Source organism: Chrysochloris asiatica, unplaced genomic scaffold (assembly GCF_000296735.1).
Source record: "Chrysochloris asiatica unplaced genomic scaffold, ChrAsi1.0 scaffold00348, whole genome shotgun sequence".
Taxonomy (NCBI): Eukaryota; Metazoa; Chordata; class Mammalia; order Afrosoricida; family Chrysochloridae; genus Chrysochloris; species Chrysochloris asiatica.
Window position 1 is genome coordinate 2087469 of NW_006408866.1, and position 15976 is coordinate 2103444.

At 41.3% G+C, this 15976-nt stretch overlaps 1 protein-coding gene across 1 annotated transcript in view; it reads right to left on the reverse strand.

The window, feature by feature from the left end:
* DNAH3 (dynein, axonemal, heavy chain 3) overlaps positions 1-15976 on the reverse strand; it is a 230804-nt gene that overhangs the window by 67790 nt on the left and 147038 nt on the right. Inside the window, exons 40-41 of the mRNA XM_006875979.1 lie at positions 13545-13674; positions 7797-8042 (exon numbers count right to left, since the gene is read on the reverse strand). Coding sequence (XP_006876041.1) covers positions 7797-8042; positions 13545-13674 — 376 coding nt within the window. The remainder of the gene's footprint in view (positions 1-7796; positions 8043-13544; positions 13675-15976) is intronic.

Genomic DNA, 15976 nt, shown 5'->3' on the forward strand with positions numbered 1-15976 from the left:
CGCAGGTTACCAAGGAGTGGCTGGTAGGTTTGAACCACCAACCTTGTGGTTAGGAGCCCAGTGCTGATCCTACAGTGATACACCAGGACTCCACTGCAAGAGATATGTTGTTGTTAAGTGCCATTGAGTTAGTTCTGACTTATAGTGTATAAGGGTTTCCGAGGAGTAGCTGGTGAGCTTGAACTGCTGACCTTGCGGTTCAAATCAGTCTTGTAGTCTAGTGCATTAGACCACAGTGCCATATGCATCTAAAAACATATAACCAATACTGGAATGTTGTTAAGTGCCGACAAGTCAGTTCTGATTCATAGCTACCCGGTATAGGGTTTCCAAGGAACAATTAGTGAGCTTGAATCATTGACCTTGTGACTCAAACAGACCTTGCAGTCCAGCACATTAACCCACAGCTTCACATCAGGGCCCCATTATAGTTGTGGTAAAACTTGTACATTGTTGGAAACTAAGTAAATGGGAACAACACTTAAAAAAGAGGAATATATTTTTTTGTATAAACATAATAGATGCTATTTATATAAATTATTGAGTACTGGTGTGGGGCTGTAGGACAAACACTGGACTGCTAACTGCAAGTTTGGCAGTTCAAACTCACCAAGCATTCCCTGGGAACCCTGTGCAGGGTTGCTATGGGTCAGAACCGATGCAATAAGACTCCAACAACTATATAAGTTAAATTATGTTTAATAATGTAAACAGCAAGGCAGAAAAGAACAAAAAGAAAAGACAAGAAACACTCCAGATCCCATTTCCAGAAATAACTTTTTAAAAAATAGTGGTTTGAGTGAAAGAGCAAATTAGATTTCCATTCAAAAATGTATGCACATTTAATTTTTCTACATTAGTTGCAATTCTCTTGATGTAACAGCAATCTTTCCATTTCCCCCCTGGGTTCTCCTGGGCGAGCAACTTGCTTGTTCTCGTAATAATCAGTCAGACTGCCATTATTGTTTTGTATTTTTCCTGTGTGATGTGAGGTTGTTGTTGTCACGTGCCGTGGAGTCAGTTCCAACTCATAGTGACCCTGCACAGGGTTTCCGAGGCTGTAAATCTTTACGGGAGCAGAAAGCCTCACCTTTCTCCCACGGAACAGCTGGTAGTTTAGAACTGCTGACCCTGAAGTTAGTAGCCCGATTTGTAACCACTACGCTACCAGAGCTCCTTGTGATGTGAGGTATGGGGTCTAAATTTATTTCTGTGAATATAGGTATTCAATTAACCCAGAACCATTTGTTTAAAATAATATTCTTTTCCCATTTAATTATCTTGGCACCCTTGTCCAAATCAATTCACCATAGATGTATGGGCTTTTTGCGGAATTTTTCATTCTATTCATGTCTATCTGTCTATCCTATTTTAATACCACACTGTTTAATTTGTATTAAAATCAATTCCTAGAATGGAGAATTTTCCATTCTATACCTATTTTTTGTTCCTTGTATCCTATTTTCTTGTTTTGGTATTCCACTGTCACCAGTTGCTGTATACTTAGTTTCACTGACTAATTTTTTAGGAGTAGACAGCCTGGCCTTCTTTCTGAGAGACCTGACCTTTTGGTTTGCAGTTGAGCACATTAACTGTTATCTCCCCACATGCTTCCCAGCATTATTTGGGACCAATTTATCTCTTCGACCTTCTTGACCACAATCAAGGACTAGTGTGTGGGTTTCTTTTCTTTACCCTACAAAGATCTGTACTCTCTCTGAAATTTGCCCACTATCCTGATCCATGGTCTATCCAAATCCCAATTCCACCTTAGCTAACAATGTGCTTCACTCCTGCAAGATTTAGCTCATGACTCCAACCCTGCATGGCACTGTGAAGATCCAAACCCTCATAGTTTCTGCTGCCACAGCTATGGTACTGCCGAGCATACGCTGGTGTTTCTGTTAGATATTTCTCACAGCTGTCCACTTAGTGTCGTAGTCCATTTTTCTCCAGTTGGTGATTACCACTGAGAACCCTCCTCTTTCTTCTCAGTACCACTCTTAGGAGGACGGTGGTGGGTGGTAGGTGATGGGTTGAAGATGCATCCACCACCTACCACTGAGTGATGCTGACATCTTTTCTTTCCCTTCCTGTCCATCATTTGTCAATATTTATAACATTAGGTTGTAACTCATTCTTTGGCTATTGCTGGAGACATGTTTAGTCTTTTAAAATATTTTTCTTTGTTGTTCATTTTATCAGATACTAGAGAAGAGAGCTTCTGTATTTCCACATCACTCTGCAGCTTTACCTAGAAGGCAATCTGTGCAACACATTTAAAAAGGAATCTGGCAGTGTGCTTACAAAGCGATAAAAACGTTCTCGTCTCTAACTCAGAAATCCCATTTCTGGGAATTTAGCATAAGGAAATAATTCACAATGAAAGAAAATTCTGTATACATGACTATGTAGCACCATCTGTGATATCAAATTCCAAATTCCACATTAGAAGGCCAGTCAAACTCATGCCTTTTAAGATGGATGGACTATTTAGCAGTCATTAAAATGATAGCTACAAAAAGTTTCAACATAGAAAATGCTTTTAAGAAGCAATGACAGAGAAAAACAACAGAACGGAAAAGGAACAGATACCATTATGGCTACTACGTAAAGAGATGAAAGCAGGTGCGTAAGTCAAATAAGAGATTTTTTTTGGGAAAACTAAGACACTTGAGATATGATATTGAGGGAAATATTTTGGATCATTTTTATTTAATATCATTGAACTGTTCCAACCATAGAAAAGGAAACTAAAAGTAGTATTTATTTTTTTATTGCTGTTAGGTATTGTTGAATCAGTTGTGACTCACAGTGATACTATGTACACAAGAACAAAACACTTCCAATTTCTGTGCCGTCCTCACAATCATTGTTATGTTGGAACCCATTGTTGCAGCCACTGTGTCAATCCATCCTGTTGAGGGGTTTCCTATTTGTTGTTTTTTTTGTTGTTGTTGTTAACCCTTTACTGTACCAAGCATGAATTCTTTCTCCTGGTCCTTCCTGATGACATTTCAAAGTACCTATGATGAAGTCCTGACATCATGGCTCCTAAGGGGCATTCTGACAGTACTTCTTCCAAGACAGAAGATTGTTCTTCTGGCAATCCGTAGTATAGTCAATATTCTTTGCCAACACCGTCATTCAAAGGCATCAGTTATTTTCCAATCTTCCTTATTCACTGTCCATTTTTTGCACACATATGAGGCCACTGAAAATGCCATGGGTTGGGTCAGGCCCACGTTATTCTTTAAAGAGACATCTATGCTCTTGAACACTTTAAAGAGGTCTTGTGCAGCAGATGTGCCCAATGCAATATACCATTTGATTTCTTGATTGCTGCTTCCATAGGCATAGATGTGGATCCAAGTAAAATGAAATCCTTGACAACTTCAAACTTTTGTTTATCGTGATGTTGCTTATGGGTCTGGTGGTGAGGATTTTGGTTTTAGGTTGAGGTGTAATCCACATTGAAGGCTGCAATGCTTCATCAGAAAGTGCTTCAAGGCCTATTTGCTTTCAGCAAGCAAGGTTGTGTCATCTGCATATTACAGGTTGTTAATCTTCTCCCAATCCTGATGCCACATTCTTTTTCATGTAGTTAAATTACTCAGATTATTTGCTCAACATACAGATTGATAATTGTGGTGAAAGGATACAACCCTCACACACACACATTTCCTGATTTTACATCATGTAGTATCCCTTGTTCTGTTTGAATGACTGCCTCTTGGTCTATGAATAGGTTCCACAAGAGCACAATCAAGTGTTCTGGAATTCCCATTCTTCCTAACATTATCCATAATTTGTTACGATCCACACAGTCAAATGCCTTTTCACAGTCAATGAAACACAGGTAAACAGCTTTCTGGTATTCTCCTTTCAGCCAAGATCCATCTGACATCATCAGTGATGTTCCTCATTTCACGTCCTCATCTGAATCTGGCTTGAATTTTTAGCAGTTCTCTGTTGATGGCTGATATACTGCTGGAACTGTTTTAGAGTTATATTCAGCAAAAGTTAACTTGAGTGATATATTAATGATGTCATTAAATAATTTCTGTATTCTGTTCGGTCACCTTTTTTTTGGAATGGGCAAATATTTCAATTGGTATTCTGTCAGTTCCTGGAGCCTGGATTTTCACCACATTCCTTCAGTGCAGCCTGGACTTCTTCCTTCAGTACTATTAGTTTTGACAGTTCCTTCTAAAATGGCTGAACATCAACCAGCTCTTAAAAGTTAAACTAGGAAGATATTTATCTCCCCCTTCCCTTACTGATGCTGAGCTAACGCTAATTTATGACTTGATATGGAACATTTAGGACAAAGAGAAAAGGTCTGATTGAATAAAAGTAGATTTATCATCTATGTGACATCAGACAAGGTGATGGTTTGCACATCTGTAAAATGGGGTTGATTTTACTTCCAGCTAACAGAATTGCCACAGACGGTATGTGGGATACATCAGTCAAGCTTTCAGCCCAGCTATGGGCACACAGGAAGGTGCTTAGTAACACTGAGCTTTGTCTGTCCTGGGTTCTCATCAGAGTAATGGTTCCCCCTTTCATTTTGGTTGTGGTTGTCACTCAAACTCTGGTCACTGCAAGAGAGGGATGGGAAGAACAGCAGAATCCAGGAAGACGGATGACTTCTGTTACCTCCCCTGCACCAGTTCTAGTTTCCTGTCACACTGAGAGCACAAGGCAAAGTTTCCAACAGACAGGTGAGCGAGTGACTTTACACAGGTGAGCGAGTGACTTTACACAGGTGAGCGAGTGACTTTACACAGGTGAGCGAGTGACTTTACACAGGTGAGCGAGTGACTTTAGACAGGTGAGCGAGTGACTTTAGACAGGTGAGCGAGTGACTTTACACAGGTAAGCGAATGACTTTAGACAGGTGAGCGAGTGACTTTTCAAAGAGCACACAGTGAATGAGTTAAGAGATAGAAATTTCGTACTTTCTGGGGAAGTGAATTCCTGGGTTAGAAAACAAGGATTCGTGTCAGGTGATGTAAGCCTAACCCTGAAAGGATCTTCCCAAAGTCTGCTGTTTTCCTTAATGTACATTCCCCAACTTGGGTTCCTCCGGCATTTATTTCAGAAACCAACTTCGCCAGGGCTCCTAGAGCATGGAAAACCCACAGACAACTAGGGAAGGTCTCTTTAGAGCTCTCAACATGAGAGTCTCCACTTGGGGCTCTTGTAAAAAGGTTAGCAAGGCATGTTCAATTTTTTTAAGATGTATGTAAGAAAATACACACAAAGCCAGACACAGCCACATACTTACTATGTCATTCCATGTCTATGAAATGTCCATGAAAGGCAAATATAGAGAGATAGAAATTAGATTTGTGGCTACCTGGGGCTGAGGATGGAAACAGTGATTAATAAAAGTGAAAATGAGGAATCTTATTGGGGTGATGAAAATGCTCAAAAACAGGATTATAGGATGGTGCATAGGTAGGTAAATTTACTAAAATCCACTGATTTAAACACTTGAGTGAATTTTATGTTCTGTAAATTATACCTAAAAAATGTTGTTTTAAAAAAAATAAAGGACAGTCTATTCAACACTTGAAACTATGCTTTACTTCAAATGGGCTTTCCATGGAAGCTTGCCAATTTCTCATTGAAGTATATAGGAAAGCCCGGGAAAAGAGGAGGAATGATGACACTGGAAATAAAGACAGTAACAAATCTGGACAGAATTTCCTTTAGCTTTACTGTGGACAAAGCTGTGTTGAGAAACATTGCCTCAAAAGTCTGCATGAAGCGAAAACAGGAAAGTCTACCTTTCACCTTCCCAATGACCGCCCCAGGATGCCAAGACACAGGTTAGGTGGCTGTCCCAAGATGCCAAGACACAAGTTAAGCCCTACACAGAAAACTGGGCAGCTCTGCCCTTCCACAGACCGATCTGGGAGGACTGTTCTTTTCTTCTCTCCCTCTCCTGGCTAGGCTATCTTTTGGTAGTTGAAAGGAGTATCAGGGTGTCAAGCCACAATGAATGAAGATGAGACAGTTGGGGTGCTTTGAATTCAGTGAGTTTTTTGTGTCCCTCATCCCAAAATTCAGAGTTACAGAATTTCCTCTTTAACTTCCCTTATTTTGAATGTTCACACCAATCAAGCAAACAGAAAGGCTGCCTCCAACAGTGTGGTCAGTGAATTTTGGCCATCCCATTGCTCCTTACTCTAGAGCAGTATTTCCTGCATTTGGGTTCATTTTTATCTTCAAGCTCACTGATTCTGGCTTCCATCTCCCTTCACCTCTACTCTTTTGCCCTTTCATTGTATTGCCCATTTCTGATAGTTTAGTTTAGCATTGATTGTCTGGACCTCTTTTTGCAGGTTTTGTATTGTGTTCAATGTTGTATCTATCTTGTTTGATTGTTCCTTTAGTGCTTTTCTGACTTCTTCCTTATTTTCCTCAGCTTTTCTGTGGAACACTTGGATGCATCTCAATATCATTCTCCTAAATTCCCTTTTAGACTAAATTCCAAAGCCTCTTCACCCTCCCCTGCCATTGAGTCAATTCTGACTCACAGTGACCTTATAAAACAGACAAGAACTGCTTCATAGGGTTTCTGTAAATCTTTAAGGAAGCCGACTGCTAGATCTTTTTCCCACGGTGGATTCGAACCATCAACCTTTTGGTTGGCAGCTGAGTACTTAACCACTGTACTATCAGGCCTCACTAAATACTTCAGCATGTGTATAATGAACTAAGGTCTGAGATTTTTTTCTTCTTGATATAAAATTTACATACAATGAAATTCACAAAGGTTAAGTACACAGTATTCACTGCTGTTGACAAAATCTCTAATCCGTGTACCTGACGTCCCTCTCGATACATGCGTTACTATTACCCCAAGAAATTTCCTCATGATCTTCCATGCTTTTTATAATCACAAAATTAAGACTAGTATATAGTATTCTATTGTAAGTGTGTATATTTTAATAGTAACGTCAACTTTCATTGGAAAATCTGCACGGAAAAAAAAAACTGGAAAAAACATACAGTGATTAGCTCTGAACATTAGCGTTGCCATTGGTCTTTAGTTTCCTCTCTTCCCTTGTCTGTGTTTTCTCATGTTTACATAATGCGGAAATGTTACTTGGGTGGAAAGAAAAAACCATGTAAGCTACTTACAAGAAACATCAATCAAAATGTTAGTAAATGGCATCGCACTTTGAGAGTGGGTACCGCCAGTAAGGTGATCATTTTGAAGATGATGTATGTAGCAGAGTGCGAAATACTTCCATATGAGAGTAGATTACAATATTAAAATGAAGAGAAATATTCATAACCTGATCACTATGGTATAAAACATGTCAGTACACAGAACAGGACCAGGAAAGTATACAAAAGCAAAAGTAGCTCTATTTTCTGTTTGGATGAAGGGTTTACATAAAAAAAAAAAAAAAAGTTATAAAAAAATACACAACATAGTAACTGTCTTTCAATATTGATTCCATTGATCAATTCCATTGATCACCAATATATACTGTCACAGTTTTATAGATAATTTAAAAAATAAAAATGTTACATCACATTTTCATAAATAAAAACAGCAGTTGAAATATCCTATGAGACCCTGACTTCAGAGCCACCCATCTCTTACCCACACAGACCAGCTCTAAAGATACGAACCCACCAGATAAGATGCAGAGTTCTCCCTTGGTCTCTGCAAATGCTGATGTACATGGTCCACAACTTTCGGGCAAATTTGAAAAACAGCATCCTAACTTTTGTAGTATAGGACATAACAAACAGGTACTAAACATTACCTCTTTCAGGGAAGATGTTGTTTTTGGTGAGCTTGACGCTTTTGGGCCTCGGGTGGTTGTCATCCATACCCATGATCAAGTTGCGAAAAAACACATCAAATTTCTTTCTGCTGTCCGCATTGATGGTCCCAGCCACGGTCCACACCAAAGCAAAGAGGAACAGGCCTTGCAGCCAGAGGAAGATCTGTTGGCTTGTCAGGCCTTCAAATACTTCACTTTCCTCCTCTTCCTCTTTCCTGAGTTCATCTAAAAGAGGGAAAAGAAAGCTTAGAGGCAGGTACAGAGTGATGTCTCAGATGTAAAGGATGAGAACTGGCTCAGAGGCCATGCTGCCAGATCTTTTATGTGTTGATATTGTTAAGTGCTGTCAAGTCAGCTCCAACCCATAGCAACCCTGTATCTGCTTTCCAAGGGGCAGCTGGTGAGCTTGAACTGCCAACCTTGAGGTTCAAACTGACTTTGCAGTCCAGTGCAATAACCCACAGCACCACACTAGGACACCTTGATCTGTATGGTTGTCCTCATTTTACAGATGAAGCCATTAATGCTCAAAGAGGCCATGGGTCACATAGCCAGGTTGTAGTGATTTGAATTCAAACCTGACTCTTTCCAGTTCCCAGACTCTTAACCACTGAGGCAGTGCTTTTCAATCTTCAGTGTGTGTGCGAATCACCAGTGATCTGGTAAAAACACATATTCTGGTTCTGTGGGTCTAGAGTTTGGCCTCTACCTTTCTAATGAGCTCCCAGGTGATGCTGATGCTGCTGGTCCTTACTACGTTGAGTAGCAAGGCACTGCAGTAGACTTTCAGAGGAAGGGACAAACCTAAGAAAAAAACTGGGCACCAGGTCAAAGTGGTTTCCTGAATGTTCCCCCCTCCCTTTTAACATTCCTTCTCCTCCTCAGATATTTTCCTTTACCCATACTGTCCATGCTTTACCCAGGAGTCTTTGCTGCATGTTGTCACTGGGCTCCTCCGGCTTTAGTCAGTTCCTAGAACTGTCTTGTTGCTTCTCCTTCCAGTAACACTTAGGAATAGTTGTGATCCTCTCCAGGAAAAATAAGCACCAATGGCTCCTAGATCCTGATTTCTAAATAGCCCTCTTCAACGTTAAGAACCAGGGCTGCTCCTTAGAGAAACTAGTGGATTACAGACAGCAATAAACCAAGAAAAATACAGGATGAGTGTAGAATATCTGCGGTGTCAGAGAAAAAAGAAGTCTTGAGAAAGGATGGGGGCATGTTGCAAGGACAAAGGAGCCAACCTGAAGGAACTCCCAATCCTGAGTTACTCGAACCACAAAATAATGATAAATTTGGATTATAAACCACTGAACAAAATAAATATCCATGAGTCCATTTTTTCATCAGTAAATAATTGAGTAAGTGTTGTTGTTGTTTGGTACCTTCCAGTCAGTTCTGACTCATAGCAACCTTATGCACAACAGAAAGAAACCGTATGCTGGGTCCGGCACCAACCTCACCATTTTTGCTACGTTTGAGCCCATTGCTGCTGCCACTGTGCCAAGCCACCTCTTTGGGGGGCGGGGTCTTCCTCTTTTTTGCTGACCCTCCACTTTGCCAAGCATGTTGCGCTTCTCTAGGGACTGGACCCTCCTGATAATATGTTGGAAGTATGAAACACAAAGTCTCGCCATTCTGGCTTCTAAGGAGCATTCTGGCTGTACTTCTTCCAACACATATTGGTTTGTTCTTCTGGCAGCCCATGGTATGTTAAAAATTTTTTTTCAACATCATAATTCAAATGCATGAATTCTTCTACAGTCTTCCGTATTCATTGTTCAACTTTCACATGCATATGAGGCTATTGAAAATACCCTGGCTTGGTCAGGTATAGCTCAGTCCTAAAACTGACATTTTTGCTCTTGACCACTTTAAAGGGTCTTGTGCAGAAGATTTGCCTAATACAATAATATATCATTTGATTTCTTGACTGCTGCTTCCAGGAGCGTTGATAGTGGATCCAAGCAAAATGAAGTTTTTGACAACTGCAATCTTTTCTCCAATTGTTGTTGTTGTTGTTGTCAGGTGCCATCGAGTCGGAACCAACTCATAGCGACCCCATGCACAGCAGAATGAAACAATGTTCAATCCTGGGCCAACCTCACTACCGCTGCCACCCTTGAGTCCATCAATGATGCCACCTGGCTGATCCATCTCGTTGGGGGTCTTCCTCTTTTTCTCTGACCCTCCACCCTACCCAGCATGACATCCTTCTCCAACGGTTGTTTCCTCCGGACAATATGTCCAAAGTGGGAGAGACGAAGCTTAGCCATCCTGGCCTCCAAGGAGCACTCTGGTTGCACTTCTTCCAAAACAGATCTATCGGTTCTTTTGGCAGTCCATGGCACCCTCAGTATTCTCCTCCAACACCACAACTCAAAGGCATCAATTCTTCTACGATCCTCCTTATTCACTGTCCAGCTTTCGCATCCATGAGGCTATTGAAAACACAATGGCCTGGGTCAGGCGCACCCTAGTCCTCAAGCTGACATCTCTGCTCTTCAATACTTTAAAAAGTTCCTGTGCAGCAGATTTGCCCAGTGCAATACGTCGTCTGATCTCTTGACTGCTACTTCCGCGATTGTTGATAGTTGATCCAAGAAGAATGAAGTCCTTGACAACTTCAATCTTTTCTCCATTGATAAGAATGTTGTTTATTGGTCCAGTGGTGAGGATTTTTGTTTTCTTGACATTGAGATGTAATCCATATCGAAGGCTGTGCTCTTTAATCTTCATAAGTAGATGTTTCAAGTCCTCTTCACTTTCAGTGATCAAGGTTGTATCATCTGCATATCGCAGGTTGTTAATGAGTCTTCCTCCAATCCCGATGCCACATTTTTCTTCATAGAACCCAGCTTCTCGTATTATTTGCTCAGCATACAGGTTGAATAAGTATGGTGAAAGAATACAACCCTGTCTCACACCTTTCCCAATTTTAAAACATTCAGTGTTTCTCCAATTATCAGGATATTATTTATTGGTCCAGTGGTGAGGATTTTTGTTTTCTTGACACTGAGGTGCAACCCATACTAAAGGCTGTGATCTTTGATCTTCATCAGCAAGTAAATAAGTAAATAGGACAAAAGGGTAGTTCTTCATTACAGAAGAATTCACATTAATAAATGTAGAAAGCATAGAAATAGGGGGAAAAAATAGAAATGAAAAATTTCCATTAAGTATAAGCCATTTGTCTTAGTTCTCTTGGGCTACTATAAACAGAAATCTCACAAGTGGATGCCATTAATAGAAATGTGTTCTCTATCAGTTTAGGGGACTAGACATTCAGAGTACCAGCTCTAGGTGAAGGAGTCCTCTCTTTGTTGGCTCTGAAGAAAGTCCTTATCTTCTGTTTCAGCATCTATAGGCCCATATTCCTTGGAGACCTCCATATCAACCTTCCCTGGATCTAGGAGCTTACAGCACAAGGACCCCATGCCCAAAGGACACACCTCACTCCCAGGTCTTCTCTTTTGGTGGTAGCAGGTCTCTCTTTCTCTACTCACTTCACTGTCCTTTTCTCTTTGAAAGATCAAAGATGTTGCCGGCCATACCCCAGCAAGACTCCCTTACATCAGACCACGGATGTGTTGAGATGAAGGGTATTTTTGTAGTTATTGTTAAGTGCTGTCGAGTTGGTTCTGACTCATAGTGACCCTGTATAGGGTATTGTTTGTTGTTGTTAGGTGCCATTGAGTCGGTACCGACTCATAGTGACCTTATGCACAGCAGAATGAAACACTGCCTGATCCGGGGCCAACCTTACTTCTGTTGCCACACTTGAGTCCATCAATGCTGCCACTTGGCCAATCCATCTCGTTGGGGGTCTTCCTCTTTTTCTCTGACCCTCCACCTTACCAAACATGATATCCTTCTCCAGTGACTGGTCCCTTCTGACAATATGTCCAAAGTATGAGAGGCGAAGTTTGGCCATCTTGGCCTCTAAGGAGCACTCTGGCTGCACTTCTTCTAGTAATAGAGCCCTCCCTTAATCCTCGTATTGGTTGATCACATCCTGGGAAATCATCACATAATGGCCACATTACAACCTTACATAGCTTCCGAACCCCTGAAAATCATGATCCAGCCAAGCTGACATATTTTGAGGGAACACAACCCAATCTCTATGGCACTGTAACAATGGTTACAGGCAAGATCCACCAATGGATGCTAAGATCAGTAGCTGAGTTTGAGGAAAAAGAACATATTTGTTCAGGCTGAAAGTATCTCCACTAAGATATTTACTAATTGCAAAGAAGAATTAGTAACTTTACAGTGGAAATACCTGAATCTGACCAAAATTAACCTCATACGTATTAAGATATATCAACATGAATTTCATGCATTCTTGATACAATGCACTGAGAATGATACATCATCACTCCTGTGTTATTCCAACCAAAAATGCCTAAAAACCACAGTCTAATGATGTCAAAACATCAGGCAAGTATAAATGGACATTTTATAAAATAACTGACCAATACTCATCAAGTGTCAAGATGATGAGAGACAAAGAAAGATGGGAGAGTCCATGGAGTCTTGGTGTGATGCTGTAGGGTAAGGTTGGTTTGAACTGCAAGGTCGGTGGTTCAAGCCCACCAGCTGTTCCTCAGAAACCCTATACAGGGTCACAACACTTAAGAACCACAAGGAGCTAGAGGGGACGTTGATGGCTCAGTAATAGAATTCCTGCCTTCCATTTGAGAGGTTCAGATCCAGTGTCTGGCCATTGCTCCTCATGTGAAGGCATAACTCACGTATCAGTGGTGGGCTCTGTGTTGCTAAGAAGCTGAGCAGGTTTCAGTGGAGCTTCCAGACTAAGACAGACTAGGAAGAAAGGTCTGGCAATCTACTTCTGAAAACCAGCTAATGAAAACCTTACGGATCACAACAGTCAGATTCACAATTGATCATGAGGTGGCACAAACCCCCAGCAGCATTTCATTCCATTGTGCATGGGGTCACCCTGAGTCAGGGGTTGGTTGGAGGGCATCTAACAATAAAAACAAAGAGATGAAACAATTAAATGTGACATGGTCTACAGTATAGGTAACCATATAGTAACATTGTTAATGCCTTGTTATTGTTGTTATTGAGACCCCATGTACAACGGAATGAAACAATGTCCAGTCCTGCAGCATCCCCACATCTGTGCTGCTGTTTGAGCCCACTTTGCAGCCACTGTGTCGCTCCATCTCACTGAAGGGCTTCCTCTTTTCGCGCTCTATTTTACCAAGCATGACGTCCTTCTCTAGGGCCTGGGTCCTCCTGATCACATGTCCTAAGTTTGTGAGATGAAGTCTGGCCATCATCACTTCTAAGGAGCATGCTGGTGGTACTTCTGCCAGCACAGATTTGTCTGTTCTTTTGGCAGTCCATGATACTTTTAATATTCTTCTCTAACTCTATAACTCAAATGCATCAGTTCTTCTACAGTCTTCCTTATTCACTGACCAACTTTCATATGCATATGAGGCTGCTGAAAATACCATCTTTTGGGTCAGGCAAACCTAAGCTGAGAAGAGATGGGGTCATTTGCACAAGTATACCCAGCAAATTAATGTTAAATCAAGACTGAAGTCAAAACATATTGACATCACCAAATTTCACAACCTATGTTCCAGTAGTAAGCTTACTCTCAACCAAACAGTCCTGTCCTGAGGTCATTTATAGGGGGAAAAGGTGGGCAGCAGCAGAAGAAACAGAAGAATTGTAGGCAGCACTTACCAAGCAGAGAGGAGTACAGCCTCATCATGGAGAAGGCAAGGTGAATGGGAGATGTTTGGACCACAAATCTACAATGAAGACGAATAAATTCCAGACAGGGCTGAACGAGCCACATGAACATGTCATCAACCTGAGAGTAGAAATCTGTGTGAGATCTGGAGACGTTATCAGAAAGTAAGACGAAGACCAAGAGCTTGGTCCACCTGGGGGAAGCTGGAGGAGGTATTGGCATAATCACTACTGACTTGAGTATGGGGGTGCAGGGGAATGCCCACTGGTGCCAAGTCTTTGCCCTTAGCTTCCTCCTGAATGGTCCTAAGACTGTGCAGTCCACGGGTCATGCTGACCCAGTTTCCCATCCCCAGCCCATCCTTTCCACTGCCCAGAGTTTGATACTCAGTGAGGCTCAGAGTTACTGTCGTTCACAGAGTATGAAATAGGTCGAGGACCCAGCCACTGTGCCTTTGTTTTTATAAAAATGTTAGGAATTCTAAACAACGGATTTATAAACACCTAGAGACTCGACGGCACTTAACAACAACAACAACAGAGCTCTGGTAGCGCAGTGGTTATGAATCGGGCTTCTAACCTCAAGGTCGTCAGTTCGAAACTACCAGCGGTTCCGCGGGAGAAAGATGAGGCTTTCTGCTCCCGTAAAGATTTACAGCCTCGGAAACCCTGTGCAGGGTCACTATGAGTTGGAACCGACTCCACAGTACTTAACAACAACAACAACAAGCCTTTGTAACATGGGATACCTGCATAAAGTGGCCATGGGAAGTGAAGAACCAAATCTGAGGTTCATTTTCAGTAATTCACTTATTTCCTGATTTACTTCTTCCCTTTTCCCCTCCCTTCCACCTCTCTTTTCTTCCTTCCTTCCTTGTTTGTTTAGTGAAGGGATTTTTGAGAAGTAGATTAGCAGGCTTTTTTGTTAAAATTGTTTCTGGGTGGCCTCAAACTACCGAGCTTTCAGTCAGCAGTCTAGCACATTAACTGTTTCCACCTCTCAAGGACTTCCATATGTGCATATGGAAGGCTGTACAAGGGGACTTCAAAAAGTTTGTGGAAAAATGGAATTAAAAGGCATACATTTTAAAATGCAAACTTTTATTTCTCAATATAGGCTTCATGATGGTCAAGGCACTTTTGTGAGCGATGAGACCAGTCATTTAGTTCATCCCTAAAGAATGGAGGATCCTGGATATTGAACTGTATCATTGCAGTCATGTTGACATTACTAACTGAAGAAAAAGTAGTGCCTTTTAAAGATTTTTAAGATTAGGAAACATGAAGGAGTCGGAAGGAGCCAAATCAGGATTATAAGGTGGATGCCTACCAATCACCCATGGAAATTTTCACAACATTGCCCTTGTTTGATGAGAGGAATGAGTAGGACCTCTGTGTTGGTGAAGAAGGAGTCCCTGGTAAAACTTCCCCTGGTGTTTTCATTGAACTTTCTCAAAACACTCTCATAATGTTGGTAAGCGCTGTAGAGTCGGTTCTGACTCATAGTGACCCAGTGTAGGGTTTCCAAGGAATGGCTGGTGAGTTTGCACTGCTGACCTCGTGGTTCAAACTGACCCTGCAGTCCAGTGCTTATCCTACAGCACCATACCAGGACTTCACTCTCATAGTAAGCAGATGAAACATGGTTTTACAGTATGATCCTGAAGACAAGGCACAATCAGAGCAATGGCTAATCAAAGCAAGTGTGGACCAATCAATAACCAAGGTCATGGAAACAATATTTTTGGGATGCTCAAGGCATTTTTGCTTGTTGACTTTCTGGTGGATCAAAGAACAGTAAAAATATGTGCTTATTAGAACTCTCATAATAAACAGATGTTATTTATTTATTTTTATCTGCTAGGAGTCCTGGGGTGGCGCTGTGGGCTAATGCACCAGACTACAAAGCTGTTTGAACAGCAAGGTCGGTGGTTCAAGCTCACCAGTCGCTCTTGGGAAACCCTATACAGGGTCACTATGGGTCGGAACTGACTCGACGGCACTTAACAACAACAACAACAGGAAGTCAACAAGCAAAAAGCAAAACAAAAAACCAGTTGCACCTCTTGGTTGCTCTTTTCAAACTAATGTCTATCTTCTTAGTGCCTTAAATTAGTTTCTGCTCAACATACTATAACAAGTTAGTATGAGTTTATTTTGGTGCCAAAAATTTTGAAATCCATGCATAGTTTTTGTATATGTATTTCCATGAATTTTTTGAAGACCCCATGTAAGTGTATATATGGATATGCAGCACATTCAACAAATATTTATTGAGCATCGAGGAATTACATTATTATACATGTTGTTGTTATGTGCCATTGAGTCGGTTCTGACCCATAGCGACCCTGTATAGGGTTTCCGAGGGTGTAAATCCTTACGGGAGTAGAAAGCCTCATCTTTCTCCCGCGGAGCAGCTGGTA